The 20973-nt window shown below is 43.9% G+C and overlaps 1 protein-coding gene and 1 long non-coding RNA gene across 4 annotated transcripts in view; one reads left to right on the plus strand and one right to left on the minus strand.

Moving 5' to 3' along the window:
• PIP4K2A (phosphatidylinositol-5-phosphate 4-kinase type 2 alpha) overlaps positions 1 to 2506 on the minus strand; it is a 197107-nt gene extending 194601 nt beyond the window's left edge. For 2 of the 3 annotated variants that reach the window (XM_064284915.1, XM_064284918.1), the window contains exon 1: positions 2266 to 2506. In XM_064284915.1, the coding sequence (XP_064140985.1) occupies positions 2266 to 2409 (144 nt within the window). In that variant the 5' untranslated portion in view covers positions 2410 to 2506. The remainder of the gene's footprint in view (positions 1 to 2265) is intronic. The other variant, XM_064284916.1, reaches the window with a different exon arrangement.
• Positions 2507 to 19826: 17320 nt separating this feature from the next.
• The window catches only part of LOC111750849 (uncharacterized), a 65693-nt gene continuing 64546 nt past the window's right edge, over positions 19827 to 20973 (plus strand). The window contains exon 1 of the long non-coding RNA XR_002785890.2: positions 19827 to 20195. This is a non-coding gene — a long non-coding RNA (uncharacterized LOC111750849). The remainder of the gene's footprint in view (positions 20196 to 20973) is intronic.

Here is a 20973-nt window from a genome sequence, read left to right on the forward strand (position 1 = left end):
ATAAAGATATCTGGACAAAAATATGAGGGGTGTTTTTAACAATCCTTTGCATGGTGGCTGGCACTATGTGCCCAATCTACTTTTATTAACTGATGGATATTATGTTTATACTACATGCTATGGAAACTTCACTCCTCTAGATGAGTATACACAGAATTGCTAATTTTTCTTGACGGGAAAAGAAAGTTAACACCAGATGTACTATCTACAAATCATGTTATTTTTATAAGCCTTCAGTAGTGACAAAATATTTCCAAGTAATAAGCAAGAAACTCTAAAACAAATGTAGCAATCCATAAGGATAAGGTAGCAATAAAAGTGGTTACAATAAAACATGCACAATTACCAGATTTTCTAAAGTAAACTAGAATTCAGACTAAGTCCAAGAGAGCACACTCTTCAGCAGTGCACTGTGACACTATTTTACTACATTAAATCCTGAGACCCCAAAACTCTCCTACCAAAACATCAGAACACCAACAAGAAATACAAGCACCCACATATATGAGAAAACAGTCCAGAACACAGGGAGTCAGAAACTGTAACACCCCTACAGGTCCTATCCTAATCATAGGGGAACAGTAACTAATAACACACACATACAAAGCTTAACTAGAGATAAGTCTATTATGGCTGCGTAACTAATTAGACATAACTAAATTGCAAACTCACAACATTTTATTTTATTGCATTTTCTGTAATAAAACTTAAAAGAGTTTTGGTGCAGTAATGTATGTTATTTCTACAGCTTACATTCCTAATAGCTAAAGAAGTTGTCAGTAAGTTGAAATGAACTTCAGTGGATCAAAGCTTGGGCTGATAGAAATCATCACTTCTGGACCTTTTAAAAGCAGTCACTCCATGCACACATAATCGATTCTGATACTGCTTCACCTTTCCCCCAGCTCAGTTTAGGGAGGAAAAACACAAATACATGTATGCTTTTAAGCCATTTTTAACAACTTCATTAAATTGACAGTGTTCTTTAAAATACTAACATGGTTTGCTGTCATTTCCATTATGCTGAGAAAGAAGGACACACAGACATCCATGCAAATCCAAAGTACAGAGAAAGCAAGCTTACACTTTTCCTCAGAAGCTGACTGCAGTGGGTAAGGTCATGGTCAAAATTCACAGGCTCATTTAAACTTTCATGGCTCAGCCAACAGCTCCGATCATGTTTCCTGATCCTATCTAAGGAGATTAAAACTGCAGGAGTTTCTCGCTGTCAGATCAGCAGGAGGCTATTTCAGACCCTCAAACCGCAGTCCGCATAGCCCGCAGCGGCGCATCTTCCACCGCCTCTGGCTGTGTTTTAAGCTAATCAATCCAGGCATTCTCCTCCATTCTTTAAAACAAACCCCAAACGGGTGCAGTCAACTCAAGACCACCTTCCACTAGCGCGCGAGACCCTCTCCTCCTCCTGCCATCCCCCCCTCCCCGCCCCCGGCCGCCCTTCCGCAGTCGGTGGCTTCTGCCCGGCTCTCCAAGGTGGGGGAGGAGGTGAGTGGCCAGGAAGACTCCCCGCCAAGCAGCTCTTCCGCCGCCACAGCGGCAGAGCGACTGGGGAGAGGAGCTGAGGAAGATGCTAAACACCCAGTTGCCATATTTACATCGGGTTTTTCTTCGCCAAAAAGACTCCCCGTGTCCAATAATATCGCCTTTAAAGGAAAAAAGGACCTCAGCAGTAAAACTGCTGCCAAAATCTCATCTCCAATATTCTCACTTCTGTTCTTCGGCTGGGGAGGCTCCGGACGCTCCCCGCCTCTGACAGGTACACCTGCCCGCCCCGGGACCAGAGCGCCGAACTGCCGCCGCCTCCGCACACACACGAGAGGGGCGATCGCCCGGACTCGCCCCTTCGCAGCCCCCGCCGGGGCTGACAGCCAAGGCGGAGCGGTGCCCGGCACAAACTTCCCACTTCTTGGGCTGCAGGGACGGACGGACGGACTGACCGGGGGCGGCACCGGCACCCGCCGCAGGGCTCAAATGCGGACTGGATCCCTCGCTCCGCACCCGGCCCGCGGTCCCAAGGGGGCCTGAGACGCGCTCGGGCGGCCGGAGGGGGCGGGCGCGCACCGCGGGGCTGGGGTACCGAGACGCCGCGCAGGGCGAGCAGCCCCGGAGGCGAGAGAGCCGGAGGCCGGGGCCCCGCGCGCCGGGCCAGCTCGGGCTGCGTGCCCGCAGCAGCCGCAGCAGGAGGAGGAGGGGAGCGGGAGGAAGAGGAGGAGGAAGGGGACTGCGCGCCGGAGCCGGAGCCCTTACCGAGTGGTTGACTCCCCACATCAGGACGCTGAGCAGCGGGTCGCTGGCCCGAAACAGCTTCACTTTCTGCGCTACGAAGTGCTTCTTCTTGGTCTTGGTCTTGCTCGCCAGGACGGAGGACCCCAGGTTGCCGGGGGTCGCCATGGCCGCCGCCTCTGTCCCTCCACCGCCGCGCTCCCGAGGCTGGGGACCCGCCCTCTCTACACACCGGCCGGGGGAGGCAGCCGCATCCCCCCGGCTGCGGCCCCGGCGCGCCGTTCCCCGCTCCGCCCGCCGCTGCCGCTGGCGCGCTCGGTCCGCTCCGCCAGCTCCGCCTGCTCGGCCCGGCTGGGCGGGTGGCTGCGCTCGGCTCGCGCCCGGCCTGGATCCTCGCGCCGCCGCGGCTCCGCGCTCAACCCGCGGCTGGACCAGGCGCGCCGCGAGCAGCTTCCGCGTTGGGCGCCGGCGTCATGACGCAGGGGGCGGGCGGGCTCAGCGCGCCGCCGGGCGGGGCGCGGGGTGCGGCCGGGACCGTTAGGCTGCGCCTCCGCCCTGGCTCCGGTTCCCGCTCCAGGGCGAGCGAGCGCAGGCGGCCGGCTTCTAGCCGGCTGAGCAGGCCGCGGAGTGGGGAAGAAGCGCGGGGTGTGAGGTCTCCGGCAAGGCAGCCCCTCGGTTCCCCCAGGGAGACCAGAGGACCGGGTGGGGAGAGTGTGCAGGAAAGGAGCCCTAGAGGAGACGGTCAGCGAGGAAGGGGGTGCACCGGGTGCCCGCTTAGCTGCCGGTGGCATCGGTCAGGAGAGCCAGGGAGACCTGAAATGCTGTATGGAGACGAAGGCTTCCCTAGCACCGAGGGAAAGGACCTTGGCACACTGCCAGTCGGCCGCTCCCCAAGGTGGTCCTGAAATGAACTTCTGAAATCACTTTGTGTCTTTAACCACCGGAACTTCGGACCATGGAGTTCATTCAGAAAGGAGCCTCCCACCTAGCACACTAAGCTATCCTTCCTCCTTCCTCCCAGACGGGACACTAGATTCCCATCTAGAGACCTTGACAGTCATTAAGACATTCTTCCTGGGCTCAATATAGTGGATATCTATCCACTGAGTGCTTGGTGCTCTACTTGAGTCTCTCAGGCGACGGGGTGACAGAACCCTACCCCTGAGGATCTTGAGTCACCTGGAAAGAGGGTTGCAGGTCATATGGTCACCTTTAATTGCTCCTCTTCTTCCTTTGTTCTTTAAATATAGGGGCTGCCCCAAAGTCTTATGGTCCTTTCCCTCTTGCATTATCCATTGTCCAAAATGATATCTGCCCCCCCCCCCAGCATCAACCATCACAACTCCTGTTGTTAGTTGTCAGTTCCTACTAATAGCGACCTGTGTGTGTCAGAGTAGGCCTGTGCTCCTAAGGCTTTCAAGGCTGTGAGCTTTCAGAAGCAGATCGCCTGGCCTGCCTTCTGAGGCACCTGTGGGTGGGTTCAAACTGCCAACCTTTTGCCAAACCATTTAGTGGTTTATTTAAAAAAAAAAAAAAAAACTGAATTTGGAGGCAGAAGATGTGGGGTTGAGCTGCAGCTCTCCTTCTAAACAGTCAGCAAAGCATTTACCGTCTCTCAGCCTCAGGTTCCTTGCTGTAACAATCAGGATAATTAGACACATGTCACTTGAGGGACTGCTCTGGGCCTGACAATATAATTCTGCCCTACCCACTTTTTAGGATGTTTATTAAAACCAGAATCAACAGTAGTTGATGGCTGTGAAAGACCTTTGTAAACCATAAATACCAGGTAAAATGTGGCATACCTGCAGATAACCCGTAAACTCTCCCCTGACCTCAGAGAACTGCTTGGTTGAACATCTCTACATCAGCTGTCCACAGGCACCTTAAGAAAGTGTCTACAACTGAGCTTAACATCTTCCCATAAGTTGCTTTATTTCTTGTGTTTCTTATATTGGAAATAACATACCACTGAGTTACTCAAGCTGGAAGATCAATCATTTAACAAATATCCATTGACTTAGACTTGAGAGCTGAGAATCATCACTGATTGTTGCTTCTCTTCACCACTCCACATGTATCCCTTTACCAGATCCTGCCCTTAAAAACAATGATGCTCAGATACTCTCTCTTTCCTGATGCTTTCCTGGTCCCTCTAGCCAAAATTAATTCTTCCACCTCAGTTCTTCCATAGTTCTTTATTTGTTCCATAATAGCTCTTATAAAACCAAAACTGTTGCCATCAAGTCAATTCTGACTCATAACGACCCTACAGGACAGAGTAGAACTACCCCATAGAGTTTCCAAGGAGCACCTGGTGGATTCGAACTGCCGACCTTTTGATTAGCAGCTGTAGTTCTTGACTGTATATTAGTAATGCAAGAGAATGGGCTTGCTGTGAATGCTAAAAAACTGAATTTAGTGATGACAGTAAATGCTAAAAAAGCCTAGAGGAAGGGGAAATGATACCTGAGGGTGCTGGTAGGGGAGGGTTCAAGTAGGAAGGTGGCAAGCTGTGGAGGGATGCAGAGGCCAGTGCCAACCCTGTGAGGGGAACACCAGACGGGCTCGGCAGGGAGATGAAAATCCATGTGGTATTTTCAGGTGGCAGTGAGGAGACTTGCAGCTTTTGAAGGACACAGAATTTTTGGTGATTTAACTTGCTTTGGCATTTAACATGCTGCCATTCACCAATAGGTCATGAAATAATTTTGCCAATAACCTTTCACATTGGCTTTGTGCTCTGCAGAGGGCGTGTGTGATACAGCAGTTCTAGAGTCACTGAAGGACCTCAGACAGTAACCAATCTAGTTGTCAAATTGTATACATTAGACAACTGAGATTCAGAGAAATTTAAGTGACTTCCTGACCTGTTGGGAGACAATCAACTCTTCGAAGCCAGGATCCGTATTGTGTTCCCTTCTGTATTCTCCCAATAAGCCTAACACATTGCCTTCCTCATAGCACCCATGGGAAAGTTTTGGTGAGTAATTGAAAAGAAAATTTTCATCTCTCACAAGAAAGTTACATGTAAAGATTCCACACCTGGGACATGTTTGTCGAAGATTCCATTCAGAAATGCTTTCTTGAATCGACTCTACAGCCATGGGTTAGATATATTTGGAGGCAGTGTGGCTCAGTGGTAGAATTCTCAGCTTCCATATGGGTAACCCAGGTTCAATTCCTGGCCAATGCGCCTTATACACAGCTGTTACCTGTCTTTTGGTAGAGGCTTGTATATTGCTATGATGCTGAACGGGTTTCAGTGGAACTTCCAGACTAAGACAGACTAGGAAGAAACACCTAGTGATCTACTTCTAAAAATCAGCCATTGAAAACCTATGGATCACAACAGTCCAATCGGCAGCCGATCATAAGGATAGCACAGGGCCAGGCAGGTTGTGTTACATTGTACATGGAGTCGCTGTGAGTCGGGGGCTACTTGACAGCTAACAACAACGGACATGATATTGAAACTTGAGGGCTAGCTAGATACTATGTGGGTTTAGCAAACTAGTAATTTGATCATTGTTTCCTTTGGAGTTTTCCTGATAACAAAACAGTGTATAAGTCTTGCTTGGTCCTTGGTTCGGCACCTAGTTTAGACTGTTTACCCTGTCAAGACTGAAGAACCCAAGTCGCTGGCATTCAGCAAAGCTCTGGAAATCCAGCAAGCAAGTATAATTTCAGGTTGAGCATGTGGTTGTCAGTCAAGAAGTCTGCTCCCTCTGTAATTGCCTCCCCAATAGCTGCATCCCTTTGCATTTGGCTCGTTAGGCTGTTCATACAAATGCCAAGGCTATCAAGAGTGCAAAATATGCTACAGCAGCCAAATTCTCTAAGATGAAAGAAGGAAATGTCAGGAAGATTGAATATCACTCTTGAAAATTTCCCAATATTGACTTGTTTTTGCTTGTTGTGATTTTTTTTTCTTTTACTGTAATCAAATTTATTTACTATCTTATTGCAATATAAGAAGCCCCAGCAGTGCAGTGGTTTAAGTGCTTGGCTGCTAACAGAATGGTCAGGTTCAAACCTGCCAGCCACTCCGTGGGAGAAAGATGTGGTGCTCTGCTCCCATGAAGATTATAGCCTTGGAAGCCCTTTGGGGCAGTTCTACTTTGTACGGTAAGGTTACTAAGAGTTGGAACTGACTTGATGGCAGTGGATAGACTGCAGTATGGTGAATATGTTATATTGACTAAGGTAGAAACCAAAAGCCAAACCCAGTGCGGTCGAGTCGATTCCTACTCACAGTGACCTTCTAGGACAGAGTAGAACTGCCCCATAGAGTTTCCAAGGGGCACCTGGCAGATTTGAACTGCCGACCCTTTTGTTAGCAGCCGTAGCACTTAACCACTATGCCACCAGGGTTTCCAACTAAGGTATACAGTACCAGAAATATGAGGTTGAAATAGAGTGGATGCTCCAATTTTTTATTATATTACTTTTTTCATCAAAAGATACAATAATGAATAATTACAATTAGAAGTCTTCCTGAAGGAGAGAAATTCAACAAACAACTTCACTGATTTGGTGCTAGTTTGGAAGCTTTTGGTTGTTCCTTTTCATTGCTTTATGAGGGGATCAGAGCAAGATGTGTGACAATTCCATTCACTCTTCAGTGTCACACAGAGCCTTGCCACTCAAAATTGTATTATTTTGGAGGACCACTATTAAAGCACATATACAGTTGAACCCAGCCAAGATGCAATAAAGGAAATAAAAAAATTCAATCCTAGTATTGAGTTACTTTTGGAGGAAAGTCATTGACATGATGCAGCAGAGCTTGCCATATGGGAGTTCTATGGGTCCAGCTGTGCTAACCAAATCCCTCCTGGGCTGGCTGTGGTTTGGCATTACATTTAAGTAGGGGTTGTCCACTCCAACTTAAATATTGATGGTGATTATTCTGGCTTCTGTAGCTGGCTGGGACTTCCAGGGACAATGGCAGCAATTCCAGGAACTCACTATTTAGTTGGCACCTATTTTCTTGGCTGTGCCAAGTGGAGACTGGACTGGGAGAAGACTGGATATAAAGAGGGCAACATGTAGGTAACTGTTTTCCAGCCAGCCTCACCTTCCCCTCTACTCCTCAAACAGAAGATAAGAACTTTAGCCCTCGTGGAAGACAAGAAGCTGTACAGAGGACAGGAGTCATTCTCCAGTGATATTACGACTTTATTATAAAACAAACAAAAAGCCCAAACCTATGTAATTGAGTCGATTCTGACTCATAGCAACTGTCTTAGGCTGGGCTCTCTAGAGAAACAAAAGCAGAAGAGAGAAGAGAGTGAAAGAGAGAGATCAAAGAAATGACCATGTGGTTATAGAGGCTGAAAAATCTCAAGTCTGTGGGTCAGGCATCAAGCTGGAGGCTTCTTCTGACACTCGTACCTGCAGGGGGGTGACAAACACAAAATAGGCAGGTCAGATGGCAGGCTGCTTGCTGGCTCATGGTCTGCGAAGGCTAATGAATCCAAGATTGGCAGGTAAGATGGAAGGTTGCTGGCTCAAGTCCCAAGAACGGAAGTTCAGATGATGACAAGCCAAATGAAGAATTTAGAGCAGAGCAAAAGCCCGTGAGCTTTGCCAGAAAGTCCATGTATATTGGATGCAGGCTATACCCCTAAGGAAACTTTCAGCTGATTGGTTGCTCATAGCAGATCTCATCATGGAGGAGATCACATTATGTCAGATCTCATCATGGAGGTGATTACATCATTACCTAGCTGCCAAACTACATCATAACCGCCAAACCGCTGAGAATCATGGCCCCACCAAGCTGACACACAACGTTAACCAACACAGCAACCCTACTTATAATAGAAATAAACAGCATAGATTTCCAACATTGGAAGAGCAGTTAAGTGAATTACAGTAGATCCATATGGCAGAATATAATACAACCAGTAAAAATGTAATGACAAGGGAAATAATCCTGATATTAATGTAAGTGGAAAAAGTAAAATACAAAATTGTGCATGTGGCATGATTTTAATATTATAAAATGTGTGTGTGTGCATGTAAAGAACTAGAAGAAAATATATCATACTGTTAACAGTGCTATATCGTGGATACAGTTTGGATTATGGAAGACTTTTTTGTGTTTCTGCATTTTCTAAATTTTTATAGTACGTACTTGCTACTGTTAAAATGGTAATTAAAAAAATTCTACCATCTTCCCTCATTAAATAAGTGACACATTCATTGCGTTTTGCATACTAAACCAATTCCTGTTAGAGAACAATCTTTTCAGTTATGTCTTCTATTTTTTACTGTTATTTTAGTATTTAGGTAATCTTATACTAAGCCTGTAGCCATTTCCCTGTGTGTAGTCCCCTAAGCTCACAAAGACTCCTTAAGAAAAAGTGAGGCTAATAATATGAGGACCATAGAAGTAGTGTTGTTTTACCTACTAGGCATCTTATTCCCAATGTGCTTAGGGCCTATGAGTTTTCCAGATACCCAGAAAAAATTAGGAATCTGAAAACATACATAAGCATACAAACACATACACACGGAGCCCTGGTAATACAATGGTTAAGCACTTGGCTGCCAACTGAAAAGTTGGCAGTTTGAACCCACCAAGTGGTTCTTTGGGAGAAAAGACCTGGCAATCTGCTTCCATAAAGATTCTAAAAAAAAACCCAAGCTCACTGCCATCGAGTCGATTCTGACTCATAGCGACCCTATAGGACAGAGTAGAACTGCCCCACAGAGTTTCCAGGGAGCGCCTGGTGGATTTGAACTGCTGACCTCTTGGTTAGCAGTTGCAGCACTTAACCACTACACCACCAGGGTTTCCCCATAAAGATTACAGCCTAAGAAATCATATAGGGCAGTTCTGCTGTATCACATAGGGTTGCTATGAGCTGGAATTGACTCAACAGCACCTAACCATAACTACAGATATACACACACATACATATTGGCTTCAAAACAAAACTACAAAATTGTTACTACTAATAACCATTAGATTAAACGTCTACAAAACAATTTTGTCAAGTACATTAAATTTAAATTTAGTATCAAAATATTATTACATTACAAGCAATTTGTAAATTGGCTCTTAAAGAAAAAGGAAGAAATGATGAAGTAAAAGAGCTGAACAGAAGATTTCAAAGGGTGGCTCGTGAAGGCAAAGTAAAGTATTATAATGACATGTGCAAAGAGCTGGAGATAGAAAACCAAAAGAGAAGAACATGCTTGGCGTTTCTCAAGCTGAAAGAACTGAAGAAAAAATTCAAGCCTCAGGTTGCAATAGTGAAGGATTTTATGGGGAAAATATTAAATGACACAGAAAGCACCAAATGAAGATGGAAGGAATACACAGTCATTATACCACAAAGAATTAGTCAAAGTTCAACCATTTCAAGAGGTAGCATATGATCAGGAACTGATGGTACTCAAGGAAGAAGTCCAAGCTGCACTGAAGGCATTGGTGAAAAACAAGGCTCTGAGAATTGACGGAATATCAACTGAGATGTTTCAACAAACAGATGCAGTGTTGGAAGTGCTCACTCATCTATGCCAAGAAATATGGAAGACAGCTTCCTGGCCAACTGACTGGAAGAGATCCATATTTATGCCTATTCCCAAGAAAGGAGATCCAACTGAATGTGGAAATTATAGAACAGTATCATTAATATCACACGCAAGCAAAATTTTGCTGAAGATCATTCAAAAGCAGCTGCAGCAGTATATCCACAGGGAACCGCCAGAAATCCATCAGGCTGGATTCAGAAGAGGACGTGGAACCAGGGATGTCATTGCTGATGTCAGAGGGATCCTGGCTGAAAGCAGAGAATACCAGAAGGAGGTTTACCAGTGTTTTATTGACTATGCAAAGGCATTCAACTGTGGATTACAATACAATGGATAGCATTGCAAAGAATGGGAATTCCAGAACACTTAATTGTGCTCATGAGGAATCTTTGCATAGATCAAGAGGCAGTTGTTCAGACAAAACAAGGGGATACTGAGTGGTTTAAAGTTAGGAAAGGTGTGCTTCAGGGTTGTATCCTTTCACCATACTTATTCAATCTGTATGCTGAGCAAACAATACAAGAAGCTGGACTATATGAAGAAGAACAGGGCATCAGGATTGGAGGAAGACTCATTAACAACCTGCGCTATGCAGATGACACAACCTTGCTTGCTGAAAGTGAAGAGGACTTGAAGCACTTACTAATGAAGATCAAAGACCACAGCCTTCAGTATGGATTACACCTCAACATAAAGAAAACAAAAATCCTCACAACTGGACCGGTAAGCCACATGATGATAAATGGAGAAAACTTTGAAGTTGTCGAGGATTTCATTCTACTTGGGTCCACAACCAACAGCCATGGAAGCAGCAGTCAAGAAATCAAAAGATGCATTACATTGGGCAAATCTGCTTCAAAAGGCCTCTTTAAAGTGTTGAAAAGCAAAGATGTCACCTTGAAGACTAATGTGAGCCTAATCCAAGCCATGGTATTTTCAGTTGCATCATATGCATGTGAAAGCCGGACAATGAATAAGAAGACTGAAGAAGAGTTGACACCTTTGAATTGTGGTGTTGGCGAAGAATACTGAATACAGCATGGACTGCCAAAAGAATGAACAAATCTGTCTCGGAAGAAGTACAGCCAGGATGTTCCTTAGAAGCAAGGATGGCGAAACTGCCTCTTACATCCTTTAAACATGTCATCAGGAGGGATCAGTCCCTGGAGAAGGACATCACGCTTGGTAAATTGCAGGGTCAGCGGAAAATAGGAAGACCTTCAATGAGGTGGATTGACACAGTGGCTGCAACAATGGGCTCAAGCATGACAACGGTTATAAGGATGGTGCAGGACACGGTAGTTTTCGTTCTGTTGTGCATAGGGTCACTATGAGTTGGAACTGACCCAATGGCACTTAACAGCAACATCAACAGCAAGTATTTTAAATGTGGGATATAAATGCATTTTTGCATGTTTGACATGATGAAGGCTTGGACTCTCTGAAAACAAGAATGCACAGAACTTAAAAGGTGTCTTTAAAATGCCCTGGGAAGGAGGGAGGTCCTATTAAATTGTTGATCCACAACGGCCAAGCAAATGTGTGTGCCCCTCAGACCAGAAGCCAACATTGAAGGAGAAGAACTGTGTGATCAGGAGATTCTAACCTGAGCCTTTTGCCCTGGCCCAGGGACGATCCACCATATCCAGAAGCAGGAAGCCAGGGGACCCCAGCTGTTTGGAGGCTCACAAGGACCCTACTGGAGAGAGAGAAGCCAGGCAAGGTCCCTGTGGATTTGCCCCAATCCTTCTTGAATAGGGCAAGAGGCATGTCTGACTGCATTTAAGGAGGTTGGCCTTTTCCTCAGTTACTTATTTTTTCTTTTACATTTAAGAAAAAGGCACTCATGCAAATCCACATTTATCGAGCACCTACTGTGTGCCAGATAACATGCTAGGTACTGGATATGATTTCTTCCCTTATAAGACTTACAGTCTGAAAGTATACAGACTAAGCAAATAAACAATCATATCATTACAAATGGTTCTGAAAGTCATAAATCTGGTGCAGTAATAGAAAATAGGCAGAGTGTCCAGGGAAAGGGTCTCCAGGGAAGAGATACTTAAGCCTGAAGGGTGAGAAGGAGTCAGCCATGTAAAGAATGGGGTGAACAGTGGCCAGGATGGAAGGCTCGGGTGTGAGAGCTTCTTTCTAGGACCCACAGGAGGCTTGCATTAAAGGTAGGAGGGGGCCAGGTCACAGAGGCCCTGGCAAGGAATCTGAATTTTATTCTGAGGACAACGGAAACCCTTGGGAAGCTGAGGATTTGTTTATAAAAAAAGATCTCAATAACTCCTGTATGGAGAATAGATTGAAGGAACATAAATGTCAAAGTATGAAGGCCACCAATAAGGGATCCATTACAGGATTCCAGGTAAGAGATGATAGCTTGGACGAAAGGGTTGGCAATAAAGATAAGAAAAAAAAAAAAAACTTCATCTACAAGGGACAGTAGTATTCTGAAATGAATGGGGGTGGAGAAAGTGCCAACTTTGCCTGACTATTTAAAGGGGCCCATAAAACAAGAGGATTCCCTGGCTGGCCCAAGCAGTTAATACGTTCTGCTGCTAACCAAAAGGTTGGTGGTTTGAGCCCACTCAGAGGCACCTCAGGAGAAGAGCCTGGAGATCTACTTCCAACAAATAAGCCACTGAAAACTCTACAGAGCGCAATTCTACTCTGACACACATAGGGTCACCATGAGCCAGAGTCAAACTCCACAGCAATTGGTTTACTGGTTTATAGTGGAAGATCTCAGTTGCTCTTTGACTTGTACTTTTAACATTCCTGCAATTAAGGGGCATCTTGATTCAAGTGTCTGCTGCTCTCAATGAGAAGGCATCTAAAGAGAAATGCCACCCAAAGTCTGTTTTAATGGAGGTATTTTTAATTCTAAAATATAGTATATGCTGAACCGATGCTACACTAAAAGAAACCATAGAGAAATAATTTATGTGTGCATTTGAAATACGTCCAAAGAAATGTAACTTGAGATTAGCATAAGGAAAATTATCACAACTGTCTTCAGGCTGTTGTACCCAACAGTCAGAGATGGATGGTTCCTTTTGCCCTTCACTGCCCTTGAGACAGAATGGAAGCTATAAAGCAATAGACTCAAGAGTTAAGCAAAGGACAAAGGCCTTCCCTTCCTGGTAGTACTAAGTGTCTGAGTTCATTAACCCTGTACAGATCCAGTCCATCAGCCCAAGGGGAAGAGTTGAAGTGGGAAAAAGGAACAAAGGGGTGCAGGCGAGATTCCCATTGTTACCCAGGCTGTTTCTACTTCCTCCTCACTGCTCTCAGTTCCTGAAATCAGCTGTTGCTGTGCCCTACACAAGCAGAAGCAGCTCAGGAGAATCAGTAAGGAGGCACGCTGCAATGGCAGCCCTCAGTCCCTTCTTCTTTCCTCACAGCTCTGCTCCTGGACCTGGTGGACCCACATTTTAGCACCCTGATTTTATCCCAGATAGTTCTGTAGAAGTCTGCAAGTTCAATGACCCTTCTCTATCACTGGTGTGTTGTTGTTGGGTGCCATTGAGTTGATTCCAACTCATGGCCAGTCCCATGTAACAGAGTCAAATTGCCTCATGGGATTTTTCCTGGCTTTTATCTTTACAGAAGCAGATTGCCAGGTCTTTCTCCTGTGGATCTGCTGGGTGGGTTCGAACTACCAATCTTTTGGTTAGTGGCAGAGTGGTTAAGCATTGCACCACCAGCACTCCTTCCTAGGTGTAAAGACCTCAAAACCCTGTCCCGAGTTTTCCCACAGTTTTGGATTATATAGTGCCTATTTTTTAGTGTAAAGTGCCAATGGCTTTCAGTCACAGTGACCTGCTGTCCATCTGTTACCCCCAGACGTGTCCTACTCATTTTCTCAAGTCTGTTAATACCCTGAAGGGGTGGAGTTGTGCTGCACAGATTGCTGAGACTCAACAGGGCACCTTTAATTCCCTTACGCAGTTTTAGTGCCCACTAACAGTCAGGTGTTGTGCTAAAAGGAAACTATAGATGAAACCACCATTACATGAAATTCTTGACCTGAATTTTAAAGATACGGGATTGTTGTTTACTCATACTATCCATGCCTTTTGTTTGTGTTTCATATTAAATAGGACATGGATCTTCCTTAGAGAGTTGACTGATGTCATAAAACTTTCAGTAAAGAACCCTGTTTTTCCTTTATCAGTTTAGGTTTTTTTCTCTTTTAGCTTTCATATTCAAATTTTAAGTAGATCGAAATAGCAGTGTTTTAAAATCTGAGAGAACAGAACTCAAGGACTAATCTGAAGTCAGAAATACGTTTATTATCTTTATTTTCTCATTCACTCACCATATATGGGTTGAAGTGCCAGAAGATTCTGGGCACAAAGATGAATAAGACACATTGCTCGCCCTTGAGGAGCTCAGAGTTTAGTAGGGAAGATAAACCCATAAGCCAATCACTTCCAATATGACATGCTACATTCTAAAACCAGACTAGACAGATGGTACCCTGGATGCACAGAGGAGGAACGACTCCATCATCCTGCAGGGCTGGGGGGAGGAGGAGATAGTGGGGTGGTGAGTCTGGTCAGAGCTAGAGAAGGCTGTCCTGAAGCGATGATGCTTAAGTTACAAAAAAGATCCTGCTGCACAAGCGCACAGCACCTCTTCATTTCATTGTTGTGTTTATACAAATAATAAATACATTTTTGTGAAAACCTCAAACCGTTCAAAAGGGCGTGGACTAAAAGGAAAAGCCTATCCTTTCACTGCCCCCCTCCTTCCCACACCCCCATCCCTACCTCACTTTTCCCCCTGCTCTAGTATGACCTCATTAACATAATGAGAGAAAACCCTATTTTCAAACGAGATCACATCCACAGATACAACGGCCATGATTTCAATACATATTTCCTGGGGGATGCAATTCAATCCACAACAGGCACTCTCATTAGACTTAGGGCCCACTCTAGTCCAGGATGATCTCATCTCAATCCTTACCTTAATTACATCTATAAAGACCTCCTTTGGAAATATGATCATACTCTGAGGTTCTAGGTGGAGGTGAATGTTAAGAAAGACACCATTCAACATGTATATGTTCTCTCTACAATGTCTATATTGTTCTATGATTTGCTTCCTTTGCACTTAACCATAACCTTGCAGATCTTTTCATCTTAGAGTAACATGGACTAATTTCATAACCACAAATGCCATGCACAGAAAAATGTAATTTTTTAAACCTAAGCTATACTTCATTCAGCTTTTAGGCCAGTTCTTAGCTGAACGGCAGAAAACTTGATCTAGCCCTTCTAAATAAACTTGGTCAGTTCTGGGTTTTTCTCAGTCTCTAGTAGGAAAATAGTAAAGTCAATCCTGCTGTCCCTAGCGATGACCTAAAATGGGGGTAGGAGCTTATGTAGTGTGGCATAGATTGCTTGTTGGCAACCATATCTTCTGGGATCCTCCGGGATGACCTCCATCACACCTTGGTCTCTTCTTTCAGGCCCCATGCTCTGGATCTTTCTCAACCTGATTCCAGTCCCTTTCAAGTCTATCCTTCTCCTCTCAGCCACCTCTGCCTCCCTAAGGGGAGCACAGGGGCTTTGGAATGCCCTTGGGCGCTTCCAATTGGGACCTCGGTCAGTCAGCATGACTCCATGCTCTTGTCCCCTTGCTGTTCTTCTCTGTGAGGAACCTCTGTCATGCTCCTGGAGCACACCTTAAAATTGAGGCCTTGATCGTTCCTGATCCAGAATGCCTCCACACCCACACCAGGGGCAGTTTCTGCTGCTCTTCTACGCTGACAAAATTTTCGCAGCTACACCAAAAGTGGTTTCTTCTTCTTCTTCTCCTTTTTTCTTCATTTACTCTTCCTCTTTCTTCTTCTTCTAAAGGGAACAACTGACTAAGCAAGTTTGTATCCCAAGCTATTATTGAAGGACAATGTTCTGTTGCTATTCATAAGGTTTTCACTTGTCAGTTTACACAGAAGTAGACTACCAGGTCTTTCTTCCTAGTGTATCTTAGCCTGGGAGCTCCGCTGAAACCTGTTCACCAAGGTGACCCTGCTGGTATTTGAAATACCGGTGGCAAAGCTTTCAGTATCATAGCAACACGCAAGCAACTACGGTATGACAAACTGACAGACACATGATTGAGTTTTGCAAGACCAACGACTTCTTCATTGCAAATTGCCTTTTTTCAACACCATAAACAGCAATTATACACGTGGACCTCACCAGATGGGATACACAGGAATCAAATTGATTACATCTTTGGAAAAAGACGATGGAAAAGCTCAATACCATCTGTCAGAACAAAGCCAGAGGCTGATTGTGCAACAGACCATCAATTACTCATGTGCAAGTTCAAGTTGAAGTTGAAGAAAATTAGAACAAGTCCACAAGAGCCAAAGTACGACCTTGAATATATCCCACCTGAATTTAGAGAATAGATTTGATCCATTGAATACTAATGACCAAAGACCAGATGAGTTGTGGAATGACATCAACGACATCATACATGAAGAAAGTAAGAGGTCATTAAAAAGACAGGTAAGAAAGAAAAGACCAAAATGAATGTCAGAAGAGACTCTGAGCATCGCTCTTGAACATAGACTTGCTAAAGTGAAAAGAAGAAATGATGACGTAAAAGAGCTGAGCAGAAGATTTCAAAGGGCTGCTCAAGAATACATAGTATTAAAATGAAATGTGGGAAGACCTGGTGATAGGAGATCAAAAGGGAAGAACATGCTCAGCATTTCTCAAGCTGAAAGAACTGAAGAAAAAATTTAAGCCTCGAGTTGCAGTGTTGAAGGGTTATATGGGCGAAATATTGAATGCCGCAGGAAGCATCAAAAGAAGATGGAAGGAATATAGAGAGTCACCATACCAAAAAGAATTGGTGGACCTTCCACCATTTCAGGAGGTAGCATATGATCAAGAACCAATAGTAGTAAAGGAAAGGTCCAAGCTGCAGTGAAGGCACCTGTGAAAAACAAAGCCCCAGGAATTGACGGAATACCAGTTGAGATGTTTCAACAAACAGATGCAGTCCTGGAAGTGCTCACTTGTCTACGCCAAGAAATTTGGAAGACAGCTACCTGGCCAACTGAATGGAAGAGATCCATATTTATGCCTATTCCCAAGAAAGGTGACCCAACAGAAAGTGGAAATTATTGAACAATATCATTAATATCACACAAAAGTAAAATTTTGCTAAAGATAATTCAAATCAGTGGCATCAGTACATCAACAGGAAACTGCCAGAAATTGCTAATGTCAGATGGATCCTGGCTGAAAGCAGAGAATGCCAGGAGGATGTTTACCTGTGTTTTATTGACTATGCAAAGGCATTTGACTGTGTGGATCATAACAAATTATGAATAACATTTCGAAGAGTGGAAATTCCAAAAAAGAACAAACAAATACCATGCAAGAAGTTCAGCCAGAATGCTTATTAGACGCAAGGATGGCAAGACTTCATGTCACATACTTTGGACATGTTATCAGGAGGGACCAGTCCCTGGAGAAGGACATCATGCTTGATAGAGGGTCAGCAAAAAAGAGGAAGACCCTCAACAAGATGGATTGATGCAGTGGCTGCAACAATGAGATCAAGCATAACAACAATTGTGAGGATAACAAAGGATCAGGCAGTGTTTCGTTCTGTTGTATGTGGGGTCAACTATGAGTCAGAACCAACTCGATGGCACCTAACAACAGCATTATTGAAGGATAAGCTTTATGCTGAAAATCTTTTGGGTACTTGGCTATTGGTCACTTAAAAACTTTTTACGTTTTATTTAATACTTCACCTCTTTCAAACAAAAGCCTTGGCTTTCAAGGCCGTTGCCTCCACTATGGGTTTCAAGAACCTATATTCTGGAAGGAAAAACTAAGGATTTTTTACTTTACATTTTCTGCTCTTTGGCCTTTCTCATTGGCAATAAGCTTCAGCGTTATTGCTGCCTAGATACACCTAAACAGAGATAATAATTTTATCCACTGTGAATGGTTGTGGGGAGGATTAAAGTAGTTAATAACACGTAAAGCACTTTCAACAGTGCCTGGCACATAGTAAGCATCAATAATTATTAGAAATTATTACTCAGTTATTTAACAAATATGTAGTGAGCATCTACTACTTGCTAGACCTTGGTTTTTAGGCACTGGGATAGTGAATAAAACAGATTAAAATACCTGTACTTGTGGGGCTCTCATAATAGAAAAATATAGAGTATGTTAGATGAGGAAAATAACTCAGGAGAAAAATAAAGCAGGGAAGAAAGAAAGGTAGTGTTGAGAGGGCTTCAAACTTTAGATAGCCAGGCCAGGGAAGATCTCATTAAGAAGGAGACATTTAAGTGAAGACTTGGAAGAAAGGAGCAGGTCATGAGAATATCTGGCAAAATGTATTCCAGTCAGAGTTCACGCAAGTACAACGGCCCAGATGCAGAAAGTTTAGAAGGCATTACTAACAGTAAAAAAACATGGGTTTCTGTTACAAAATATTATCCCACTACATTAGTGTCTATAGGAAAAAAAAAAAAAATAGGAGGATATGATTTTTTAACTGCTGCATGGTTCCACGGATAAAAGAAGTCAGCAAACAATTGCCTGAGGGCCAAATATGGCCCTCTCCTTAGTTTGTAAATAAAGTTTTATTGGAACACAGCCACACTCCTGAGTTGGAATCGACTTGACAACAATGGGTTTGGTTTATAGCTGTTTTCATGCCACAACAGAGTTGGATAGAGTTGAATAGTTGTGACACAGCCCATGTGGCTTGTAAAGCCTAAAAAAATTACTATCTGGCTCTTCACACAAAAAAATTTGCCGACCCTATCATTTATTTAACTACTCCCCTGATGTTCAATAAATTATGTTAACATTCTTCTGGTTGCAAAGTTCATAAATCTACCTTAAACTAGTTTTAGCAAGTTTAGGGAAATTGCTACCTTATGAACTGGCAAAGAATATTGACTATATCATGGACTGCCAGAAGAACAAGCAAATCTGCCTTGGAAGAAGTACAGCCAGAATGCTCCTTAGAAGCAAGGATGGCGAGACTTGGTCTCATGTGCTTTGGATATGTTGTCAGGAGGGACCAGTCCCTGGAGAAGGACATCATGCTTGGTAAAGTAGAGAGGGTCAGTGAAAGAGAGTAAGACCCTCAATGCGATGGATTGACAATGACAATGGGCTCAAACATAGCAATGATTGTGAGGATGGCTTGGGACTGGGCAGTGTTTTGTTCTGTTGTACGTGGGGTTGCTATGAGGCAACTAACAACAACATGGAATTGGAAAATTCAGGCACAGCTGGACCTAGAAACTGGACAATTGCATCAAAGATTATTCTTTCCGTCCCTTGATCAGGCTCTGCATGTATCGGTTTTATCCACAGCCAGGCTCTCTTGGTGTGCCAGGGAATATGGCTACTGGGAGCCCCCAGCTTAAAAACTGCTCAAAAAAGAGAGCTTCTTAGGCCTCAGACTGGCCCTGTTGAGATCATGGGCTTACCGCTGGACCTATCATAATGTCCAGGGAAGTGGCATACTGTGATTGGCAAGGCGTGGGTCCTGTGCTCGCCACTGTGCCCAGGCAGAGACAGAGACAGCTCCCCTGCACTAAATGAAATTGAAAGAGGCAGCCCCACGAAGGACGGAATGCAGGGCAGATTGAAAAGCAGTCCATGTACTGTTGTTTGCGGTTTTGCACTGTAAAAACAATGTTTCAAAGAACTGTTTTATACATGTCTTTATATGCAAATGTACTACTATTTTGCTAAGATAGGTATCTGGAAGTGAAATGATAGGTTACAGCAAATTGCTTCCCAAAAATGATTTATCAACTTACTGTTCAACAGTGTGTGAATATGCCCTTGTCTCGCACCCTCACCAACCGTGGCTATCATCCCTCTTGAAAATTTTGCCAATCTGATGAACAAAATCTGACTTCTGATTTTTAAATATTTGCACTTCCCCAATTAGCACTGAGGTGAGCAGAAAATTAATGAGGTAGTTCTCGCTCAAGCAACACCTGTGGGAGAAGGGAAGGAGAAGAACTGGGCAGAGGAAGATGTTGAGTTGCCTGCCATTCAGTCCCAACAAAGGCCTGGGCTGACCTAATGGTGATTTCTGAGGCTAGGATAGCCCTTCAGAGTTGTCCTGAGTTAGAGTATGGTGGCCAGGCCTTTACACCCTTTTGTGTTCCCCAGTCATTGGTTGAGGGCTGCTGTGCGAAGGCGCATGTCCTTGGGTGAAGCAAGGGGAAGTGAGGCCTTCCACTGAGGGACTTTCCGGAGAGGGTCGGCAGCTCAGGGCTGTTAGCCAGCAACACTCTCAGCAGCTGGGGGAATAAATCCTTCTGTACTGGAGCCCAATACAGCATGCATTACACAGGCTGCATTTATGAACGTGTGAGTTGTCTGTTCATAGTCTGTTTCCTTATTTATTTCTAGTTGTGTTTTATTCTGAATATTAATTCTTTATACGTTATACGTGTTGCAAATATTTTACCTCGGTCCACTGCTGGTCTTTTTAACATTGTTAAGGTGCCATTTATTTTAAAGACCTGTTACATTTTTTGATAGTCAAATTTGTTCATTTTCTTTGAGTACTTCTAGATCTAGCTCTTTAATTCCTCTGGGGTTTACTTTTTGAGCATGGTATGAGGTAATGTCCCAGAACCATGTATTTAATAGCGCATTCTCCACTGACTGATGTAAAATGCCTTACTTATCAGAATTTAAAATTTTATTTAGATGGGGGTATTTCTTGACTCTGTCTTCAGTTCCAATGATCGATTGTCTATTCTTCTCTTAACACTTCATTTTAAAAATAATTTCATTTTTGTTGTTGAGAATATACACAGCAGAACATACATTAGTTCAACAATTTCTACATGTATAATTCAGTTACACTGATTATGTTCTTCTAATTTTGCAACATTCTTACCCTCTCTTTCATAGTTGTTGCTCCCCAATGAACATAAACACACTACCCCCTTAGTTTCCTATGTAATCTTGCGAGTTGCTGTTGTCAATTTGATCCCATATAAATGGATCTTAAAAGAGCACAATGGTCAAGGCAAACATTCTTTACTAGTTAAGCCGAACTATTGTTTGGTTTTAAGAAGATGTTAGGTGATATTTTTGGTTTAAGGTTTGAAGATTATCTCAGGGTAAGTTTCTGGGA

The sequence above is a fragment of the Loxodonta africana genome, chromosome 4 (assembly GCF_030014295.1).
Source record: "Loxodonta africana isolate mLoxAfr1 chromosome 4, mLoxAfr1.hap2, whole genome shotgun sequence".
In the NCBI taxonomy this organism is placed as follows: Eukaryota; Metazoa; Chordata; class Mammalia; order Proboscidea; family Elephantidae; genus Loxodonta; species Loxodonta africana.